At 48.4% G+C, this 20,730-nt stretch overlaps 2 protein-coding genes across 4 annotated transcripts in view; one reads left to right on the forward strand and one right to left on the reverse strand.

Moving 5' to 3' along the window:
- Positions 1-8,175, reverse strand: part of XRRA1 (X-ray radiation resistance associated 1) — a 36,562-nt gene extending 28,387 nt beyond the window's left edge. The window contains exons 1-3 of one of the 2 annotated variants that reach the window (XM_081001803.1): positions 8,093-8,175; positions 4,365-4,579; positions 260-372 (exon numbers count right to left, since the gene is read on the reverse strand). In XM_081001803.1, the coding sequence (XP_080857929.1) occupies positions 260-356 (97 nt within the window). In that variant the 5' untranslated portion in view covers positions 357-372; positions 4,365-4,579; positions 8,093-8,175. The remainder of the gene's footprint in view (positions 1-259; positions 373-4,364; positions 4,580-8,092) is intronic. The other variant, XM_081001804.1, reaches the window with a different exon arrangement.
- SPCS2 (signal peptidase complex subunit 2) lies at positions 3,271-18,000 on the forward strand. Of its 2 annotated transcripts, none has more exons than XM_081002335.1 (5): positions 3,271-3,478; positions 12,379-12,462; positions 12,675-12,834; positions 14,537-14,672; positions 17,739-18,000. In XM_081002335.1, exons 1-5 carry the CDS (start codon positions 3,329-3,331, stop codon positions 17,923-17,925), a joined length of 717 nt encoding a protein of 238 aa, XP_080858461.1. In that variant the 5' UTR covers positions 3,271-3,328; the 3' UTR covers positions 17,926-18,000. The 2 variants fall into 2 exon arrangements, with proteins under 2 accessions (XP_080858461.1, XP_080858460.1); XM_081002334.1 differs by lacking the exon at positions 3,271-3,478 and adding an exon at positions 8,459-8,613.
- Positions 18,001-20,730: the final 2,730 nt, after the last annotated feature.

The following is a 20,730-nucleotide window of genomic DNA, read 5'->3' on the forward strand; positions in this document are numbered from 1 at the left end:
AGCCTGGACCCTGACCTTGATCAGGTCCTGGATGTTACCCTATTGGTGTTGCTTATGTTGAGTCCCGTGTTTGCCCAGGAGCCCAGGGAGAACAGGACATCTACAGGACATCTGCTGCTCTCCCCATTCCTGTCTCTAGCCTCACCCACCACTGGGGTGCAGCACCCAAGTTGCCCTTGAGGTGGGGTAAGGCCTAAAAGGGAGCCCTATTGATCTCCAGGAAATTTATTTCCACGTTATCAACGTCGGGATGGGTTACCTTCCTCGTATCTGGACCGCAAAAGGCTCCGGGCCGGAAAGCAGTTGGTGGGGCAGCAGTTTCCATCGTCCAGTTTATACATTCCTTTGGTAGCCATGTTGTCATTCTAGCACCTAAAGGCAGCAGAGAAAGCGATCAAAGATTTCCTAGAACAGCAAGGCTCTCGAGGCTAAATCAATGTTTTTTTAGCACCCTAGGAAAACAGAAAGCTTCCTTATACTGAGTCACACCTCTCCTACACCAGCAGACTCTCCAATTGTCCCTATTTTCCAGGGACAGTCCCAGATTTACAGAAGCGGTCCCAGTTTCTGATTCAATCCTGGAATGTCCCGCTTTTCCTTAGGATGTCCCTGTTTTCATGACCGGCTTGTCCCATTGATTTCAATAGGTCTAATCGAAGCACAACGAATAAGTCTGGATCCAACCCAACATGTCTATATACATGTTGGGTTGGATCCAGGCTCTCTTTTTATTTAGACGTTTGATGAGATTTTAAAGCCTGTTTGGATTTTGTAATGGCCATTAGCTACGCAAAAGGATGACCAACGGACTGATGGACTGATGCTGTTTTCTTCGTTCGGATAATCTATATACTGCTTAGCTACAACTGCCCCAGGGAGTGTTGACAATATTGCTCTGGGTGGGCCAAAGATTGGGCTCGTGTCATGAAGCTGCCTGCATCAGATCACTGGTTGACTGAATCCAGGACTGTCTGCTGTGACAGTTCACTAGGGCTGGGCGATACCTGGTTTTAAACATCGCAATATATCACGATGACTGAAATAAGGATGGAACTATGTAGAGGTGAACAGTAGTGCTGGGTGATATCTGGTTTTCAGCTTCATGGTATGCAGTGGTACCTCAGGTTACATATGCTTCAGGTTACATACGCTTCAGGTTACAGACTCCGCTAACCCAGAGATATTACCTCGGGTTAAGAACTTTGCTTCAGGATGAGAACAGAAATCGTGCAGCGGCGGTGCAGCAGCAGCAGCAGCAGGAGGCCCCATTAGCTAAAGTGGTGCTTCAGGTTAAGAAGAGTTTCAGGTTTAGAACAGACCTCCAGAATGAATTAAGTTCTTAACCCGAGGTACCACTGTATCACCATCTAAACATTGTGATATACTGATATATCACAATGTCTGAAATAAGGATGGAGCTGGTTTTCAACTTTGTGATATATCACGAGATGAACATTGCTATATCCTGATATATCACTGTCTGAAATAAGGATGGAGCTATGTAGAACCATTGGCTGGCTTCACGGTTTTTCCCACATTCCGATTTTTGCATAGCACACATATACACACACATCATGATTCATGATATATTCTCAGGTCGAGAATTATGAAACCGACATCACGATATGGATTTCAAACCGGTTTGGGATGCTATATCGATACATTGACCACCCCACTGCCCAAAGCCTTTCCCAGCCCTGATGCCCAGGACCCTTCTTCTAAACGGGAGGTGCCAGGGATCTGCCACTCAGCTGCAGACCCTCAAACTCACAAGCATGAGAAAATGTGCATGGCACTGATCGAATCTTTAGGGGCCTGGCAAAGTGGGCATGTACTTGGGGTTCTCACGTTTGCATGATTCCCTTCTCCGAGGAGCGCAGGGTACAGATGGAGCTATGTCATTCTTTCCTCTCAAACAGTCGCAAGCCCTTATGATGGGGCTTGTGTAGAGGTCAATAGAGGTGTAATATTCTGCTTCCGGCCACAAGGACTGTTCTGTTTCCAGTATCGGAGGCCATATGTTGTTGAATCCCAGTTGCTTGGAATCGCAAGTGGGGAGAGGTTCCTATTGGTGCCGCTGTGGTCTAAACCACAGAGCCTCTTGGGCTTGCTGATCAGAAGGTCGGTGGTTTGAATCCGCGCAACGGACTGAGCTCCCGTTGCTCAGTCCCTGCTCTTGCCAACCTAGCAGTTAGAAAGCACACCAGTGCAAGTAGATAAATAGGTACCACTGTGACGGGAAGGTAAAAAGCATTTCCGTGCACCCTGGCACTTATCTCGGTCCTCTGTGCAACAGAAGCGGTTTAGTCATGATGACAACATGACCCGGAAAGCTGTCTGTGGACAAATGGCGGCTCAGGCGGGCCAGGGCAGAAAGAGAATGACTTGCTCCAAGGCAGCCAGGGAAATGCATGCCTGATCAGAGGTTTGAATCCAAGCCTTCCAAATTCAAGTCCAATGCTCCATTCAGCTATCCCACACGGGGCCTTGTCTACCGCCAGTCGTTCCAAAACTTGCATTACAATGCAAGAAGAGGCTGCTGGATCAGGCCAATGGCCCATCGAGTGCAACATCCTGTCCTCCCAGTGGCCAGCCAGATACTTACTGGGAAGACCACCAGTAAGGTAAAAAGGTAAAGGACCCCTGGACGGTTAAGTCCAGTCAAAGGCGACTATGGGGTTGCGGCGCTCATCTTGCTTCAGGCTGAGGGAGCCAGCATTTGTCCACAGACAGCTTTCCGAGTTATGTGGTCAGCATGACTAAACCGCTTCTGGTGCACGGAGGACCGTGACGAGTGCCAGGGTGCATGGAAATGCCATTTACCTTCCGGTCACAGTGGTACCTATTTATCTACTTGTACTGGCGTGCTTTCGAACTGCAAGGTTGGCAGAAGCTGGGATAGAGCAACAGGAGCTCACTCCGTTGCGCGGATTCAAACCGCCGACCTTCTGATCAGCAAGCCCAAGAGGCTCGGTGGTTTAGACCACAGCGGGACCAGTAGGAACTGGGTACAATGGACCTCTCCCCACTTGTGATTCCAAGCAACTGGGATTCAACAACATATGGCCTCTGATACTGGAAAAAGAACAGTCCTTGTGGCCGGAAGCAGAATATTACACCTCTATTGACCTCTACACAAGCCCCATCATAAGGGCTTGCGACTTCTATGTGCTGCTGCTGCTCTAAGTAAACCCAAGTGATGTCTTTGCTGAGCAAAGCAGCCTTGCTTCTGTGACACAACACAAAGGACCCCTTCCCACCAGCCCCCTCTGCAGAGGGGCAGAGCCCAGCAAGCACCATGGCATCACGGCAGTGAGGATGGTCAGCAATGCGGGTGACACATGGGGACGTGAGGGTTAACATCAAGCTGCAGCCATGGTGCAACATTCCCAGAGAATGCCAACAAGAAAAGACCTTCTCTTCGCCGTTGCCTTGCACCAGCAACGGAACAAGGAGGAACCATGGCAGGGGACGTGAGGTATAGCCAGGAGCGTCGCAAAGTTCAGCCTCGTTTGTTTAGAAGTCGCGGTCTGACCCCCAAAAATCACGTCTTGCCTTGATGGTTTGGGCCTTATCAGATTAGCACCCCATCTTTCCCCGAAGGCACGGTGGTGGTGCGCTGAAGGCTCATCCCCTTCCGTCTGCCCGTGTGTGAGAGCCAGTGTGGTGTAGTGGTTAGAGCATCAGACTAAGACCTGGGAGACCAGGGTTCGAATCTCCACTCGGCCATGATGAAGCTCGCTGGGTGTGTGACCTTGGGCCAGTCATTGCCTCAGTTGAACCTACTTCACAGCATGTTTTGTGGGGATTAAATGAGGAGCAGGGGAATCTCGTATGCCATTGAGAGGTCCTTAGAGGGGGGGAAGGAGGGATATAAATACAATATATAATAAAATATATACGGGGTCCTTGCCGCAGGATCACATTCACTAGGTGCTATACCAGCTGCACTGGCTCCCGGTGGAGTGCAGGATCAGGTTTAAGGTGCTGGTTTTAACCTTTAAAGCCCTATACGGCCTAGGACCCTCGTACCTACGGAACCGCCTCTCCTGGTATGCCCCACAGAGGACCTTACGGTCTTCAAATAAAAACATCTTGGAGGTCCCGGGCCACAGGGAGGTTAGACTGGCCTCAACCAGGGCCAGGGCTTTTTCAGCCGTGGCCCCGATCTGGTGGAACGCTCTGTCATAAGAGACTAGGGCCCTGCAGGACTTGACATCTTTCCGCAGGGCCTGCAAGACAGAGCTGTTCCACCAGGCCTTTGGCCAAGGCACAGCCTGACCCCCTCCTTCTGTAAACCTCATAGAACTCTAGCCCAATGGTTGTCATTCATTTGAGGCAGAGGACTGTTCCAGATTTCGTACCTTAAGAAATGCTGTAGGAATCTTCACATAAAATCCCGTTCCTTAAACTTCACACCACAGCTTTAGTGTTGGAAGCAGAGTTCAGGAGCTGGAGGCTGCCCAGACAGGAGCAGAGCTGATTCTCGATAACTGGGGTCAAAGCAGGCCAGGATCAGTGTTTCTGCAGGACACGCTGCGACTTCCTCCCGTTGTAAATCAATGGTTGCCATTCATTCCTTGAAAGAAAAGCAATGGTCTGTTCTCGGAGACAGCATTATGCCCTCCATGCTGGATCCTTAAATGCAGGGATTTATTTTTTAGCATATAATGGGGGGCAGGAAGAGGAAGGACCATAGCTCAGGGGCCCAGCAACGGCTTTGCCTGCAGAAATCTATCCACAATGGCATCTGCTTCCTATGTATGTTTTTTCAAGATTAGGGCTCTGTTTATTTATTTACTTATTGCATTTACATCCCACATTTTTCTTCAAGGAGAAAATGCTTCTCCCACTCATCATTTAATTCCCACAACAACCCTTCAGGGTAGGGTAGGCTGAGAGGCAGTGAGCTTCGTGGCCATGTAGGGCTTTGAACCCCCGTTTCCCAAGTCATAGTATGACACTCTAACCACTACACCACACTGCCTCAAGCGTGGGGTACTTGAACACTTTGCCCCTGCCCTCCCCCTCCAGTCCTGATTACAGTGGACGCTTGGGTTGCGAACGTGATTTGTGCGGGAAGCACATTCGCAACCCGCAGCTCCGCGTCTGTGCACGCGCGGGTCGCGATTCGATGCTTCTGCACATGCGCAAAGTGGGATTTAGCGCTTCTGCACAGAAACCCGGAAGTAACCTGTTCCGGTACTTCCGAGTTTGGTGCAACCCGAAGCGTCTGTAACCCGAGATATGACTGTACAGTGTTACCTCAGGTTACATACGCTTCAGGTTGCATACGCTTCAGGGTACAGACTCCGCTAACCCAGAAATAGTGCTTCAGGTTAAGAACTTTGCTTCAGGATAAGAACAGAAATTGGGCTCTGGCGGCGCGGCAGCAGCAGGAGGCCCCATTAGCTAAAGTGGTGCTTCAGGTTAAGAACAGTTTCATGTTAAGAACGGAACTCCGGAACGAATTAAGTACTTAACCTGAGGTACCACTGTACAGTGGTGCCTCGCAAGATGAAATTAATCCGTTCCGCGAGTCTCTTCGTCTTGCGGTTTTTTCGTCTTGCGAAGCACGGCTATTAGCGGCTTAGCAGCTATTAGCGGCTTAGCAGCTATTAACGGCTTAGCGGCTTAGCGGCTATTAACGGCTTAGCGGCTTTAAGAAAAAGGAAACAAACTCGCAAGAACTCGCAAGACGTTTCATCTTGCGAAGCAAACCCATAGGGAAATTCGTCTTGCGGAACGACTCAAAAAACGGAAAACTCTTTCGTCTAGCGAGTTTTTCGTCTTGCGAGGCATTCGTCTTGTGGGGCACCACTGTATTATTATTTTTTTGAGGGGGGCAACACATCAGCAACCTGCACAGGGAAAATGCAGCCTCTCCCATTTGCTTCAGTTGCAATCAGCCAGACACCCCTCCCTCCTTCCTTCTCACTCTCTCTCACAATCATAGGACCGTAGTTGGAAGGGGCCTTGAGGGTCATCTGGTCCAACCCCCCTGCAATGCAGGAATCTTCTGCCCAACAAGGGGCTCAAACCCACGACCCTCTTTGTGCTCTGCGGACTGAGCTACCCACACCTCTCCAACTACAATTCTACCTTCCAGGGACCCCACAGCTGCCATGAGGACTGGAATTTTGCAAGCTTACAATCCTTGCCTTTCCATCTCACACACCCTCCAGTGTCCTAGAGTATGATCCCAGCCCCTTCCCTTATCCCATTTTATCTTCTCATTAACCCTGCGAGGTAGTGCCTCGGGCTGCTGAGAGAGAAACAGAAAGAGAGAGAAATATAGATATGACTGGCCCATTTTATCTTCACACTGTAGGCTCGCCACCTGTCTTGCATAATACAGGATTGTCCCATATTTCGATGTAAAATGCTACATCCTTTATTGATACAGTTTTGTCCTGTACTTCTCTCTCTCTCTCTGCCAAGTTAAGGATCCTCTCCAAATGCATGTGTTTGAAAGGATGTGCAAAAGGTCATGTATTTAAGTTTTGGGTAGCCAAGCACAGGTAGATTTACACATTCACGTGTGTGTGTGTGTGTGTGTGTGTGTGACAAATTCCAGAGGGGCCACCCTGTTGGCTGCAATAGATTGTACTTGATTGCTTTGAAGTCACTTCAGCACCAGGTGGGGAACCCCCCCATGGGTGTAGCCAGGGGGGAGCAGGGGGGCAGCTGCCCCCACCTAAATCAAGTAAATAAATAAAAATTTAACTAAAAGTAGAAATTGTAGAAAGATTTTGACATATTTTTCTGAGCCCTTGGGGTCAAAAGAAAGTACCGTAATTTAAAACAACTCTTGTTGAGACATTTCACTCTGAATCTGCTAGCTATGCCCATGGTCCTGTCCTGTATTTTCCCAGAACAAAGGTGACAACACTGCTTCACAGCCACCCAGTGCCTGGGGCTGCTGAGAAAGAAATAGAAAGAGAGAGACAGAGAGAGATAGATATAGACAGATGAGAGAATGACTGGCCTGTTGTATCTTCACAGCAACCCTGTGAGGTAGTGTCTTGGGCTGCTGAGAAATGGAAACAGAAAAGAAGAGAGAGAAATATATATATGGCTGGCCCGTTTTATTTCCACAGCACCCTGCAAGGTGGTCTGCTGTGAAAGAAATAGAAAGATAGATAGATAGATAGATAGATACGGAGATAGATAGATATGGCTGGCCCATTTTGTCTTCACAGCACCCCTGCGAGGTAGTCCTTTGGGTTGCTGGTAAAGAAATGGAAATATATATAATAGATATATAGATATGGCTGGCCTGTTTTATTTCCACAGCACCCCTGCAAGGTAGTCCCTTGGGCTGCTAAGAAAGAAATAGAAATAGAAAACATAGACATAGACATGGAAATAGATAGATAGAAAGATAGACAGACAGACAGATAGATAGATAGATAGATAGATAGATAGATAGATATGGCTGGCCCATTTTGTCTTCACAGCACCCCTGTGAGGTAGTCCATTGGGTTGCTGATAAAGAAATAGAAATACAGTGGTGCCTCGCAAGACGAAATTAATCCGTTCCGCGAGTCTCTTCGTCTTGCGGTTTTTTCGTCTTGCGAAACACGGCCATTAGCGGCTATTAACGGCTTAGCGGCTTTAAGAAAAAGGAAACAAACTCGCAAGACGTTTCGTCTTGCGAAGCAAGCCGATAGGGAAATTTGTCTTGCGGAACGACTCAAAAAACGGAAAACTCTTTCGTCTAGCGAGGCATTCGTCTTGCAGGGCACCACTGTATAGATAGATAAATAGATATGGCTGGCCCATTTTGTCTTCACAGCACCTCTGTGAGGTAGTCCCTTGGGCTGCTGAGGAAGAATGAGAGAGCGCGTGCGCAGCATCTCTTCCTGGTCCCCAACACCCCCAGCCATCTTCACAGCTGAGGGGGGTTGAGGGCAGGCCTGGGGCTCTGCACCCTGAGCCCGACCCCCTCACCTGTCCGGGGTCACCTGTCCAGGTGTGAGGCGGCATTAGGGGGTGGGTAAGCCATAGAGGCCGAAGACCTCCAAGGGCTAGAAAGGCGGGGACAGAGAGAGAAAGGGGGGGGTTGTTTTCATTCTCTACCACGCTTTACCTGGCCTTTGCCCCGCAGCAGTCAGGCTACTCCGCCCCCTCCGGAGCAAGACCCCCCCACCCCCTCTCGCCTTCTTTCCCTTCCCCCTTTACGAGGAGGCCCCGGTTCCCATGTCCTCGCCCGGCCACGCGGTTGCCACGGTAACCAGGAAGCCGGAAGCCGGGGGGGGGAACTACGCCTCCCAGAATGCCACGCGGGGCGGCGGCGAAGGAGACTCCGGGCCATTGTCGCGCAGGGCACGCTTAGTTCTTCCCAGAATTCCACAGTCCATTAAAAAAAAAAAAAAAGGCAAACCCCCCAATGCGCACGCGCGCACGGGCGGCCTAGCTCCCTCCACGCCCGCCGCCGCGTTCCAAACTACCAATCCCGCCGTCCCTTGCGCGCCCCGTTCCTCCAGCTCCCGGCCAATCAGCGGCGAACAGGTCGCTAAGCAGGGAGGAGGAGGCAAGATGGCGGCGAAAGGCGGCGGCGCTGGAGGAGGAGGCGGCGGCGGCGCTAACAAGAACGGGATATTGGACAAGGTGGACCGGGCTAAGCGGGCTGGGGTCGTTCTGCTTCGAGGGAGCCGCGCGGGAAGGGCCTCGGCGAGGGAGGAGGGAGCAAAAAAAAAAAACAACCCACACGCGCGCCTGGACGAAGGCAGTGGCGGGGAGTTCCGTAGGCTAAGGAACGTATCTGAGCACAATTCAAAGTGCTGGTGCTAACCTTGAAAGCCCTAAATGGCCTCGGTGCAGTAGACCTGAAGGAGCATCTCCACCCCCATCGTTCAGCCCAGACATAGCCCAGGAGGTCCAGCTCCGAGGGCCTTCTGGCGGTTCCCTTCCTGCGAGAAGCCAAGTTACAGGGAACCAGGCAGAGGGCCTTCTTGGTAGTGGCGCCTGCCCTGTGAAACGCCCTCCCATCAGATGTCAAGGCAATAAACAACTATTTTACTTTTAAAAGACAACTGAAGGCGGCCCTGTTTAGGGAAGTTTTTAATGTCTGATGCTGTATTGTTTTTAATATTCAGTTGGAAGCCGCCCACAGTGGCTGGGGAAACCTAGCCAGATGGGCGGGGTATAAATAATAAATTATTATTATTAGGCTCCATCCATCCATTCCCTGAGGAACCACAAGACAGCTTTCCCCCTCCCCCAATTCCTGGTTCTTCACGCCGTTAGTGCGTGGAACTCACTGCCACAAGAGTTAGGGGCGGCCAGCAGTTTGAGTGGCTTCTGAGGAGGCAAAAGCGCAGAGGTGCAGCGGCTGCGAGGCCACAAGGGTCATCTATTCCAGCCCCCTGCAATGCAGGGATCTTTCGCCCAACGTGGGGCTCCAGCCCGCGACCCTGAGAGCAACAGCCTTGTGCTCTACCCACTGAGCTCTCGTGTCACTGCTATCATGTCAGGATGGGGGGTTAGGGGGTGTCCCTTTGGCCTGACCCAGGTGCGTGTGTTCCTTGATGTCGTTGGTGGCCACCAGCTGCGTTGGCTTTGAAAGAGGGATGCTCATGGAGGAGGAGGCTGTTCTCTCCCTCCCCTGCAGCATAATAATAATAATAATAATAATTTTTATTTGTAGCCCGCCCATCTGGCTGAGTTTCCCCAGCCACACTGGGCAGCTTCCAACAAGGATTAAAAATACGTTAAAATGTCACACATTAAAAACTTCTGAACAAGAAGGTTATTGACAAGCTGGAAGGTGTGCAAGGAAGGGCGACTAAGATAATCAGGGGTTTGGAAACTCAGCCTTATGAGGAACAGTTGAAGGAGCTTGGGATGTTTAGCCTGGGAAAGAGGAGACTGAGAGATGTGATCCTTGTCATCAAATATATGAAGGGACATCATGTGAAAGATGGAGCAAGCTTGTCTTCTCCAGCTCTGGAGAGTAGGACTCGAACCCATGGCTAGACAAGAAAGGCGAATCCTGACTAAACATCAGGAAGAACTTTCTGATGGTGAGAGGTGTCAGTATCACCTACACTGATGGGCAGCTGCTCTAGACTTCCAGAGTCTTGAACAAATCTGAATTGTTCCCCTCCTGCGTAGGATTATATCATATTATCCACAGGAAGGCTTGCTTTCTGTCTCCCGTGTTGGAAAGGGATGGATTCAGAATTCCCTTTGAACCTTGAGCAGTTGAAACGCTCCCTCTGTCTCAAGAAGGATGATGTGTACTTTAAGTGGGGTGATGTGTATCTCAGTTTTAGGATTGTAGCGAGTAACAGGAAGCAACCTGCAGAAATTGGAGGAGGAAGGAAGTTCATGGTTTAGCGTCTGACCGCTAGGCCACATTAGCTCTTAGTATCTTTATTAGGCAGGGCTCCATTCAGTCATACTCGGGAGTAGGAATTGAGGGACGTGACTAACTTCAATCTATTCATTACAGTAAGTAAAACTTCATTTAATGCAGGGCTTATGCTTCAAGCTTATGCATCTTTTCAAAAGCCTGTGTTGATTCCTGCTACACTGTTCCACAAGCATATGTATCTTAACAACTGTTTATAACCAAATGTGAGGGAGAGTTTTTTGTTTGAACATGCAAAATGGATCATTTAGCCCCGTATTTTCTCTGTGCATGGGGAGAGGGGCTTTCACTCTTTGCCCTACCACAGTCCTGCTCCAATCTTCTTATTGTGGTGTGTGTGTGTGGCATGGTCCCAAGCTGGCTGTGCTCACAAGCAAACACCCTGTAGCATAAAATGAAGCGCGTCAGGGCTGAAGACATCAACACCACATCTTGTTTGGCCCTGAGATGCTAGAGCAGGGGTTGGCAACCTAAGGCCCATGGGCCACAAGCAGCCCATGGGGGTCATTTAACCGGCCCATGGACGCCCGCTCGGTCGGCTCCCATGTGTCATGCTAAACTGGCACAGCAGAGTGGGGACCGCCTTCCACGACGCTGGCCGACTTCCCATTGGCTGCAGGAAGCTCCTGCAGCCAATTGGAAGCTGCGCTCGCATCCTCTGCGCCGGAAGGAGAACTAGCCCATGCCACAAAAACTTTGCCAACCCCTGTGCTAGAGCCTGGGATCTTGGGAAGACTTGTGATTTGCTTGCCTCTGAGCTGTGGCGTCTCCTGTTGTAATGGTCAGTGTTATAGGGGTCCCCATGACATGTGAGGTCTATCAATCAACCCCTGACTGCAGGGGAAACTACTATGGACATTTTACGTGGGCTGTATCCAGCTAAGTCATACACGAGATAAGCCCATTGAAATCAATGGATTTGCATTAGTCATGGCTAACTTAAGCCCATTGGTTTTAGTGTATCTCCCCTCGAGTATGACCTTGTTGGATGTAATCCAGTGTATTTATCGTCACGTTTACCATATTTTCCGTCCCATAGGACGCACCTAGTTTTTTTGGGGGGAAATAAAGGGAAAATTTTTTTCCTTTATTTCCCCCCCAAAACCAGGTCGGGGAAACTGAACCAGGTCGAGGAACAGCGGGATGGCGGCGCTGCGCCTCCCTGCTGTCCCCCGAGCTTGTGGGGCTGGCCGATGTCTTCCCGGCGCGAGGGGCACTCTGCTTGAGGGCGCCCATTGCGCCGGGCAGCAGGCTGCTATCCGCAGCGTGGGGAACCCTGCGGGGAACTCCTGCAGGGTTCCCCACGCTGCGGATGTCTGCCCGGCGCGAGGGGTGCTCTGCTTCAGGGCGCCCCTCGCGCCGGGCAGCAGGCTGCTATCCGCAGGGTGGGGAGCACTGCGGGGAACTCCCGCAGGGCTGCCTAGGCTGCGGATGTGTTCCCGAAGCGCCGGGCGCTCTGCTTTCAGCGCGCCTGGCGCTCCGGGAAGCAGGCTGCTATCCGCAGCCTAGACAGCCCTGCGGGAACTCCCGCAGGGCTGCCTAGGCTGCGGATGTCTTCCTGAAGCCTGGAGAGCGAGAGGGGTCAGTGCGCACCGACCCCTCTCGCTCTCCAAGCTTCAGTGAAAGCCTGCATTGGCCCCATAGGACGCACCCAGATTTCCCCTTCATTTTTGGAGGGGAAAAAGTGCGTCCTATAAGGCGAAAAATACGGTAATTGCAGGCAGAGGACTTTGGCAAGCTGCACCTGGTGTTCCTCTCTGCAGCACAGATTATTCTGTCGCTGTCAGCGTTGCACATTTAAGGCATGCTGCGCCTAAAGCATTCATCGGGCCCCGAATTGGAAATGGTCTGGGAGCCAACCAGACGCTGCTGTTGACATATAGAAGAGATGATTATAAATTTAACAGACGCACAAGATGAGCGACCGCTTTCACCTGTGATAATTGAGGTGCACTCATTGATGCAACTCTTGCTTGTGTTTTTGTTCCTTTACCCCACAGTGGAAGATTGATGACAAACCTGTAAAAGTGGACAAGTGGGATGGTTCAGCCGTGAAGAACTCGTTGGACGATTCCGCCAAAAAGGTACCATTTCCCCTCCCTTGTGGAATAGCCAGGTATTTCCTTCATGGTTTTGCAGGCTTCATTACTCTTCCTTGCTAGCCTCCTCAGCAGTCCGTTGGGGAATACTTTGCTAAATTCCTGTATCTCTCCATTGCTCTGATCCTATGACTCCTCGAGGTCTCGATCGGGTTTGCTCTTTCCTTTGTTAAATGCGCTTCTTTCCCTCCCTCTAGGTTCTGTTGGAAAAGTACAAGTACGTGGAGAACTTCTGCCTGATAGATGGCCGCCTTGTTATCTGCACAATCTCTTGCCTCTTCGCCATCGTGGCTTTAATATGGGATTACCTTCACCCTTTCCCCGAATCCAAGCCAGTTCTTGCTGTCTGTGTTGTATCATATCCTTTTGTGGTGTGGGGGCTTCATACTCTCCCAAGCGTTCATTCCCCTTCATTGCTTGGTTGCCGAAATCAGATCTAGCCTGCCCTTAAGAGGGTGTCTTGACAAAGCTGCTCCTGCCCCGCTTGCCCAAGACGGAAAGTGCAGTTGTGGAAAGACCTGGAATAGCTCAGTTGGTAGAGCATTAGACTCTTAATCTCAGGTTTGTGGGTTTGAGCCCCACGTTGGGCAAAGATTCCTGCATTGCAAACGGTTGAACTACAGTTGCAATCAAAATTATTCAACTCCCATTGCAAATCGGGTTTATTATCAAAAATTTACAGGCTTTCAGCTGTTTGTAATGGGCAAATCAAACAAAAGCAATTGAAATACAGTAGTACCTTGGTTTACAACCATAATCCATTCAGGAGGTCCAGTTGTAAACCAAAACAGGTTGTAACCTAAGGCACGCTTTCACCAATGCCCCCCCTCCCAATTGGTTGTAATCCAAAAAAAGGGACACACACTTCCGGGTTTGATGTGATTGTAATCCAAAACACTTGTAATCCAAAGTGGTTGCAAACCAAAGTACCACTGTAGTTTGACACAACAGATGCTTCAAGTGGTTTCCCCGGATTCAGCTGAAAATGCAACTTATACAGTGGTACCTCGGTTTAAGAACAGCTCTGTTTACGAGCGATTCGGTTTACGAACTCTGCAAAACCGGAAGTAGTGTCCCAGTTTGCGAACTTTACCTTGGTCTAAGAATGGAATCCGAACGGTGGAAGGGCGCCGGCAGCGGGAGGCCTCATTAGGGAAAGTGTGCCTCGGTTTAAGAATGTTTTCGGTTTAAGAACAGACTTCTGGAACGGATTAAGTTCATAAACCGAGGTACCACTGTACGTTGATATTCACTAGAATCTCAAATGCAATGGCATATAAAGCAAACAACAACAATGAAATATAAATAAATAAAAACATTGTCCAGTAGCACCTTAGAGACCGCCACCCCAGAGTCGTTCACGACTGGACATAACAGTCAGGGGTCCCTTTAAGTTTGTTCATGGTATGAGCTTTCGTGTGCATGCACACTTCTTCAGAAACTGAAGAATACTGGAGGTATCTGAAGAAGTGTGCAAGCACACAAAAGCTCTTACCAAGAACAAACTTAGTTGGTCTCTAAGGTGCTACTGGACATTTTAAAAATATATTTCTACTGTGTCAGACCAACAGGGCTACCTACCTGAATCAACAGCAATTAATTCATCAAGAAAATTCAATAAAGTCATAGTAATACATGACTTCCTAATCACATGGAACCTTACTCCAGAACCCTGTCCACACAAGAGGAAAGGGCCACACTGCTGGGAAACCCCCTTTCTGATTTCTTGCGATTTTGTATAGGATTGCAGAGTTGGAAGGGATCCAGAGCATCATCTAGTCCACCCCCCCCAAAAAAATGCAGGCATCCTCCCATCCAATTTGAAACCATACTGGATCATTGCTTAGCTTTGCAAATGTGCTGGCAGTTTTATTGCTGCTCCCGTCAAGTGGGCTTGAGCCCGGCGGCATTCCTCGTTTGCAAAATCGTTGGATCTGGACAACGTGGCTTTTAGTAGGGCAATAATTCTCTGTAGAGAACAGGCTGACTCTTACCGCCACTCTGTCGCCGCGTGCTCCAGTCTCCAGCCACCGACTCTCTTTTCCTTAATGTCTCCCCACGTATTTTGTTATGATGGGGATTCTGACCATCTATACCTCGTATAAGGAGAAGAGCATCTTCCTGGTAGCACATAGGAAAGATCCAGCTGGAATGGATCCCGATGACATCTGGCAGCTTTCCTCGAGTCTGAAAAGGTACCAGCCTCTTCTCTCCCCTCCCGCCCCTGGGAGAAACCTTGTAACGGTGTTCAGGGCTTTTGAGTATTCTCGCCATTTCTGTATTTGTACCCCGCAGCTGTAGGGGCTGGTTTCGGCTATTGAATTGGGCGCCCTGAGAATCTCGGCGGTCATTTGTTTCTGGAGGAAACACAAGTTTCTAGCCCTGGATGTTGCGCATGTAGCTCAGGGGCGAAGCACCTGTCTTGCAGGCAGACGATCTCTGCTTCCATGCCTGGCATCTCCCAGCAGGGCTCACCAGGACCCGTCTGAAACACTAGGGAGCTGCTGCCTGTTAGTGTAGACAGTACTGAGCTATATGGACCCAGTAGTCTGACACTGTGTTCTTGCATAAGCTGAAACAGCATAAGCCAGAGGTGGGCAGCTGAGCAGAGTTTCCAAGGTATAGGAGGGGAGGTTCTGAGATTTGCCTATTTCCTTGGCGACCAGAATAAATTGGGCCAGGCATAGGCATGGGCCAGGGAGAAGAGTTGGTGGAAGAAGATTGGAAGAAATTTAAAGTTTATTTACAGAAACATTGTAAAATTAAGGAATGTTAGAAGGATGTTGGAATGAAATAATGTGGTTTTAGCAGAAATGCTATAAAGGATTAAGAAAAAATAGATTGCTAAATGGTGAAGGAGGGAAAGTAAATTTACATTATATTAAGATAAAATAGAGGACAAAAATTGGAAAAGATGGAAAGGACTTGCTGAAATAGCTAATTGAACTAGAATACAAAAAAGGGAGGTGTGAGGAGGTCAAGGAAATAAGCAAATGAAAGATAAGTTATGGGAACATTTGTTTTTTGTTTTTTTTGGTTTTGGTTTTTTTCTTTTTTTATTATTGCGATGTGATGTTTGTATCTTTTTAATATGCTGTTTTTTAATTTTTTCTTTTTGTAACCCTTCAAAATTAATAAATATTATTTAAATAAAAAAAAGGCATAGGCAAACTCGGCCCTCCAGATGTTTTGACACTACAATTTCCATCATCCCTGACCACTGATCCTGTTAGCTAGGGATGGTGGGAGTTGTAGTCCCCAAACATCTGGAGGGCCAAGTTTGCCTATGCCTGAATTGGGCCCAGTAAGCAAACGTGGTGCAGCTCTAGTTAATTCGCAGAGTTTGCTCAGGCCACGAATGCTGCTCCTTGGTGCAGAAGTAATGTCTCCCCAGCAGAGCATGCACGGCCCTGCCTTGCTATCCTCAGTTCCCCATTTCTGCCCTCTTCCCGTTTGCCAGCTGTGCCGCCTCATTTATTTATTCTATTTATTAAATTTATATACAGCCCTTCATCAATAGATCTCGGGGCAGTTCACAGAATAAAATGCAGGTTAAAGGTAAAGGGAGCCCTGACCATTAGGTCCAGTCGTGGCCGACTCTGGGGTTGCAGCGCTCATCACGCTTTATTGGCTAAGGGAGCCGGCGTACAGCTTCTGGGTCATGTGGCCAGCATGATGAAGCCGCTTCTGGCGAACCAGAGCAGCGCACGGAAACGCCGTTTACCTTCCCGCCGGAGCGGTACCTATTTATCTACTTGCACTTTGACGTGCTTTCGAACTGCTAGGTTGGCAGGAGCAGGGACCGAGCCATGGGAGCTCCCCCCATCGCGGGGATTCGAACCGCCGACCTTTTGATCGGCAAGCTCTAGGATCTCTGGTTTAACACACAGCGCCGCCAGCGTCCCTTAAAATACAGGTTAACAACAAGTAAATTAAGTAAAACCAAACAATAACACCCACTTCCCACAGACACATTCATAAGGCTATAGAATATTAATCTGCCCAAGGCCTGGTTGAAGAGGAACATTTTTGCCTGGCACCTAAATATCAGTGGTACCTTGGTTTTTGAACAGAATGCATTCCAGGAGCATTCTGTTTGACTCCTGGAACCGTCCAAAAACTAAAGCACGGCTTCCGATTGTGCCGGACATTCGGCTTCCGAAAATCGTTTGAAAACCTGGACACTTGCCTTGGGGTTTCGATCATTCAGGAGCCGAGGCATTTGGCCTCCAAGGTACGACTGTATATAGAAGAGCACTCCGCAAATGGGGAGCCACTGCAGAAAAGGCCCCGTTCCTGTGTTGCCACCCTCTGGACTGAAGAGGCACACAATGAAGGGCCTTGTGATGAATGCAGAGTCCAGGATGGTTTATATAAAGAAAGGTGGTCCTTGAGGTATTGCGCTTGTAAGACCTTAAAGGAACCTTAACCTCGCCGTTGCAGAGTATAGCAGCCAAATGTTGCCCTCACAGCACTGCAGACTGCCTCGCCGCTAATTATTCAGATTAAGCACTTGAAACACGATCACCGTTATCCCTAAGAAAACATAGTGACAGTTTGAAACAGATAATTCTGCTGCATGCAGAAAAATCCCTTCCACGTACAGAGCTAGGATTTGCTCTCTCGGGCTAGTTTACTATGAGGACAGTGGGAACTGCTTGTGGAAAATCATGTTGGCCCTGGAGTGGTTCATCCTTCCCCAGTGAGATTCTGGCTGAACTATCACAAGTTATTGAGTGCTATTAGGATGCCTATGCCCTTTTTAAAAGTGTTGGGGAGGGGAGGGGTGTTATTGGGTCATTTTTAATTTTTATTATGTATTTTGTATTTTTTTATATTGTGGTTTTATGTTGTAACCACCCTGAGACCTGGAGGCATAGGGTGGTATACCAATTTAATAAATAATAGTAATAGCAATAATACCGGTTTCTGGAAATCAGAATCCTGCTTGCAGGATTACCAAAATCTCCTGATTTCCCAAAGGCTCCTGATTGGCCACTGAAAACAGGATGCTGGACTCGATAAGCAGTGCAGGGCGTCTAGTGAGATTCTGATCTGTTTAACCAGACTAATATAATAATAATAATTTATACCCCACCCATCTGGCTGGGCTTCCCCAGCCACTCTGGGCGGCTCCCAACAAAATATTAAAAATACAATAAAACATCAGAACTATTAGGTTCAGCTCTGTAACGCAGCTGCAAGCAGAACTTAAATGGCTTGACCTCCAGCTCTCTCTGCTCCTGCAACCATCTCTCCAGGTTTGACGACAAATACACCCTGAAGATGACATTCATCAGCGGCAGAACCAGGCAGCAGAGGGAGGCGGAATTCACCATGTCCATCGCCAAATTCTTCGACTGCAACGGCACCTTAGTCATGGAAGCCTTTGAGCCAGAAGTCTCCAAGCTTCACGACAGCCTGCTCACAGAGAGGAAGATAAAGTAGGAGGCTCCGTCCGGCGTCCACCTTACCCGCTGGGCTCATGCTGAGTTTAAGCCAATAAAGCAAAATAGCAACGAATGTTAGCCTCTGTTTTTGTCCTGAGATCTCTCTCTCTCTCTCTTTCTCTTTCTCTTTCTCTTTCTCTTTCTCTTTCTGTTCTTCCTTCCTTTCTCTGTCTCTCTCCAGAGGTGGGGAGAAAAGATTTTAAATTTCAGACGTACAAAACAGATGCAAAGATCCAGCCAGGATTCGCTTTGCCTTGCTTTGAGAACGTCTTCAACCTGCTCCATCAGGTTCCTTTGCTCCTATGCAGGTGGACCTGCTAAGGACTCTCAGAAGCGGGGAGTTTGCATAACCCTCTGTAGAATTATTTTTATTTTAAGCTGGCAACTGCTTTAGGAGGCAGCCCTGCACCACGCAGCATTTATCACAAAAGCTCTGCTGAATTAATTTTTGTCTTGGCTGCTGGCTGCGAAAGGATTCTTAGTTTTTATGTTAGGGATTCAAGACAAGACTTGCATTATTAAGCCAACGTTGTACATTTGCAAGCAAGTTTTGATTTTTTTATATATATTTATCAATCAGGTAGAAGGAAAATGATTTTTTAAATAAGAAAACCTTTTATTGGATGGGAGAGAGACCTGGGAAGGAAGCTGAGTAAATCTGCCAGGGTGTATTTCAGGACAAAGGCAACAGCAGGAGTTAGTAAAAGAAAACAACAAGGAGGGGTTTAAAATCCATTCCATCTGTTTTTTGTCCCATCTGGTGCATTTGATTCGTGCTGAAAAATCTATCCCTTCTGTGAACAACCATTTTCTAAAATGACTTTTTTCTCCAATAAAAGGAACAAATTTATGTCAAAACAGTGTGAAAGTGTTAATGGGGTTGGGAGTGGAATCAAAGCGGTCCTGTTGTCTCTCTCGCAAATGTAATGGATTGTGTGACCTCAACACATACAGATAACAGATATACGTAACACAGACGTACGCCAGCAGCCAAATTCGGAAACCTTTTTGAAAATATGTATTTTTGAGGTTTGATGGCGCATAACAGCAGCCTTTTAAAAGAGTAATACCATAAGATTATATATCATTAGAAAAATAATATAATGCAGAATATAATGCAACAAACAAGGCAGTGACGTCAGGAAGAAGCGGAATTAATTTTAGTTGAGAAGCTGCCTTCTACTGAGTCAAGGACCCACTGCATGCAAGCAGATGTTCTGCCTCTGAGTTCCATCTCTTCTCCCAACCAATGCTTTTAATCTGCAGCCTTCTGGTAAATACTGTATTTTTCGCTGCATGAGACGCACCTGACCATAAGACGCACCTAGTTTTTAGAGGAGGAAAACAAGAAAAAAATATTCTGAATGAAACAGTGGATGTATGATTTTTATGGTTCAAGCTGTGGCCACAGACATGATATGTGATTTGATGGTGAATTTGGGGTAGCCCAATGCAAAAATCCTGAGAATCCATGTGGATCCGTGCATTGTAACCATGTTTTTGCGCCATTGCGGCCCCACGAAACGGTGCGTGATTTTTTGGGTGCAGGCTGTAGCCATGGACATGCTATGTAAATACATACTGTAATTTTTCCTCTATAAGACTCACTTTTTCCCTCCTAAAAAGTAAGGGGAAATGTGTGTGTGTCTTATGGAGCGAATGCAGGCTGCGCATCTATCACAGAAGCCAGAACAGCAAGAGGGATTGCTGCTTTCACTGCGCAGCGATCCCTCTTGCTGTTCTGGCTTCTGAGATTCAGAATATTTTTTTTCTTGTTTTCCTCCTCCAAAAACTAGGTGCGTCTTGTGGTCTGGTGCGTCTTATAGAGCGAAAAATACGGTAACACCGGTCCTGAAAGACCTACATTGGCTCCCAGTATGTTTCCGAGCACAATTCAAAGTGTTGGTGCTGACCTTTAAAGCCCTAAACGGCCTCGACCCAGTAATAATAATAATAATAGTAATAAATTTTTATTTATACCCTGCCCTCCCTGGCCAGAGCCAGGCTCAGGGCGGCTAACACAAGTACAATTACAATAAAAACATAAGGGGGGGGGGGAGGGGAAAAAACAATTTAAAATACAGGTTAAAATACAATTTAAAATGCAGCCTCATTTTAATAGTAGCCCATAGATCAAAACCATAAGGGGAGGGAAACATAAGGGTCAGACTGAGTCCAAACCAAAGGCCAGACGGAACAGCTCTGTCTTGCAGGCCCTGCGGAAAGATGTCAAGTCCCGCAGGGCCCTAGTCTCTTGTGACAGAGTGTTCCACCAAGTCGGGGCCAGTACTGAAAAGGCCCTGGCCCTAGTTGAGACCAATCTAACCACCTTGCGACCTGGGACTTCCAAAGTGTTGTCATTTGTGGACCTTAAGGTCCTCCACTGGGCATACCAGGAGAGGCGGTCCTGTAGGTAGACCTGAAGGAGCGTCTGCACCCCCATCGTTCAGCCCGGACACTGAGGTCCAGCTCCAAGGGCCTTCTGGCAGTTCCCTCACTGCGAGAAGTAAGGTTACAGGGAACCAGGCAGAGGGCCTTCTTGGTGGTGGCGCCCGCCCTGTGGAACGCCCTCCCGTCAGATGTCAAGGAAATAAACAACTATCTGACTTTTAGAAGGCATCTGAAGGCAGCCCCTGTTTAGGGATGGTTTTAATGTTTGATGTTTTATCGTGTTTTTAATATTCTGTTGGGAGCCGCCCAGAGTGGCTGGGGAAACCCAGCCAGATGGGCAGCATATAAATAAATTATTATTATTACATTATTATATCAAGCACAGGAGGCCTTCCTTACCTGCGGAGGTTGG

Source organism: Podarcis pityusensis (assembly GCF_964106645.2).
Source record: "Podarcis pityusensis genome assembly, chromosome: 4".
NCBI lineage: Eukaryota > Metazoa > Chordata > Lepidosauria > Squamata > Lacertidae > Podarcis > Podarcis pityusensis.

Coding starts and splice junctions, on each gene's coding strand:
- SPCS2 (XM_081002335.1), top strand. CDS start 3,329: ATGCGGGTGACACATGGGGACGTGAGGGTTAACATCAAGCTGCAGCCA. Junction 12,835..14,536: donor TCTTGCTGTCTGTGTTGTAT/CATATCCTTTTG, acceptor AATGTCTCCCCA/CGTATTTTGTTATGATGGGG. Junction 14,673..17,738: donor CTTTCCTCGAGTCTGAAAAG/GTACCAGCCTCT, acceptor CCATCTCTCCAG/GTTTGACGACAAATACACCC.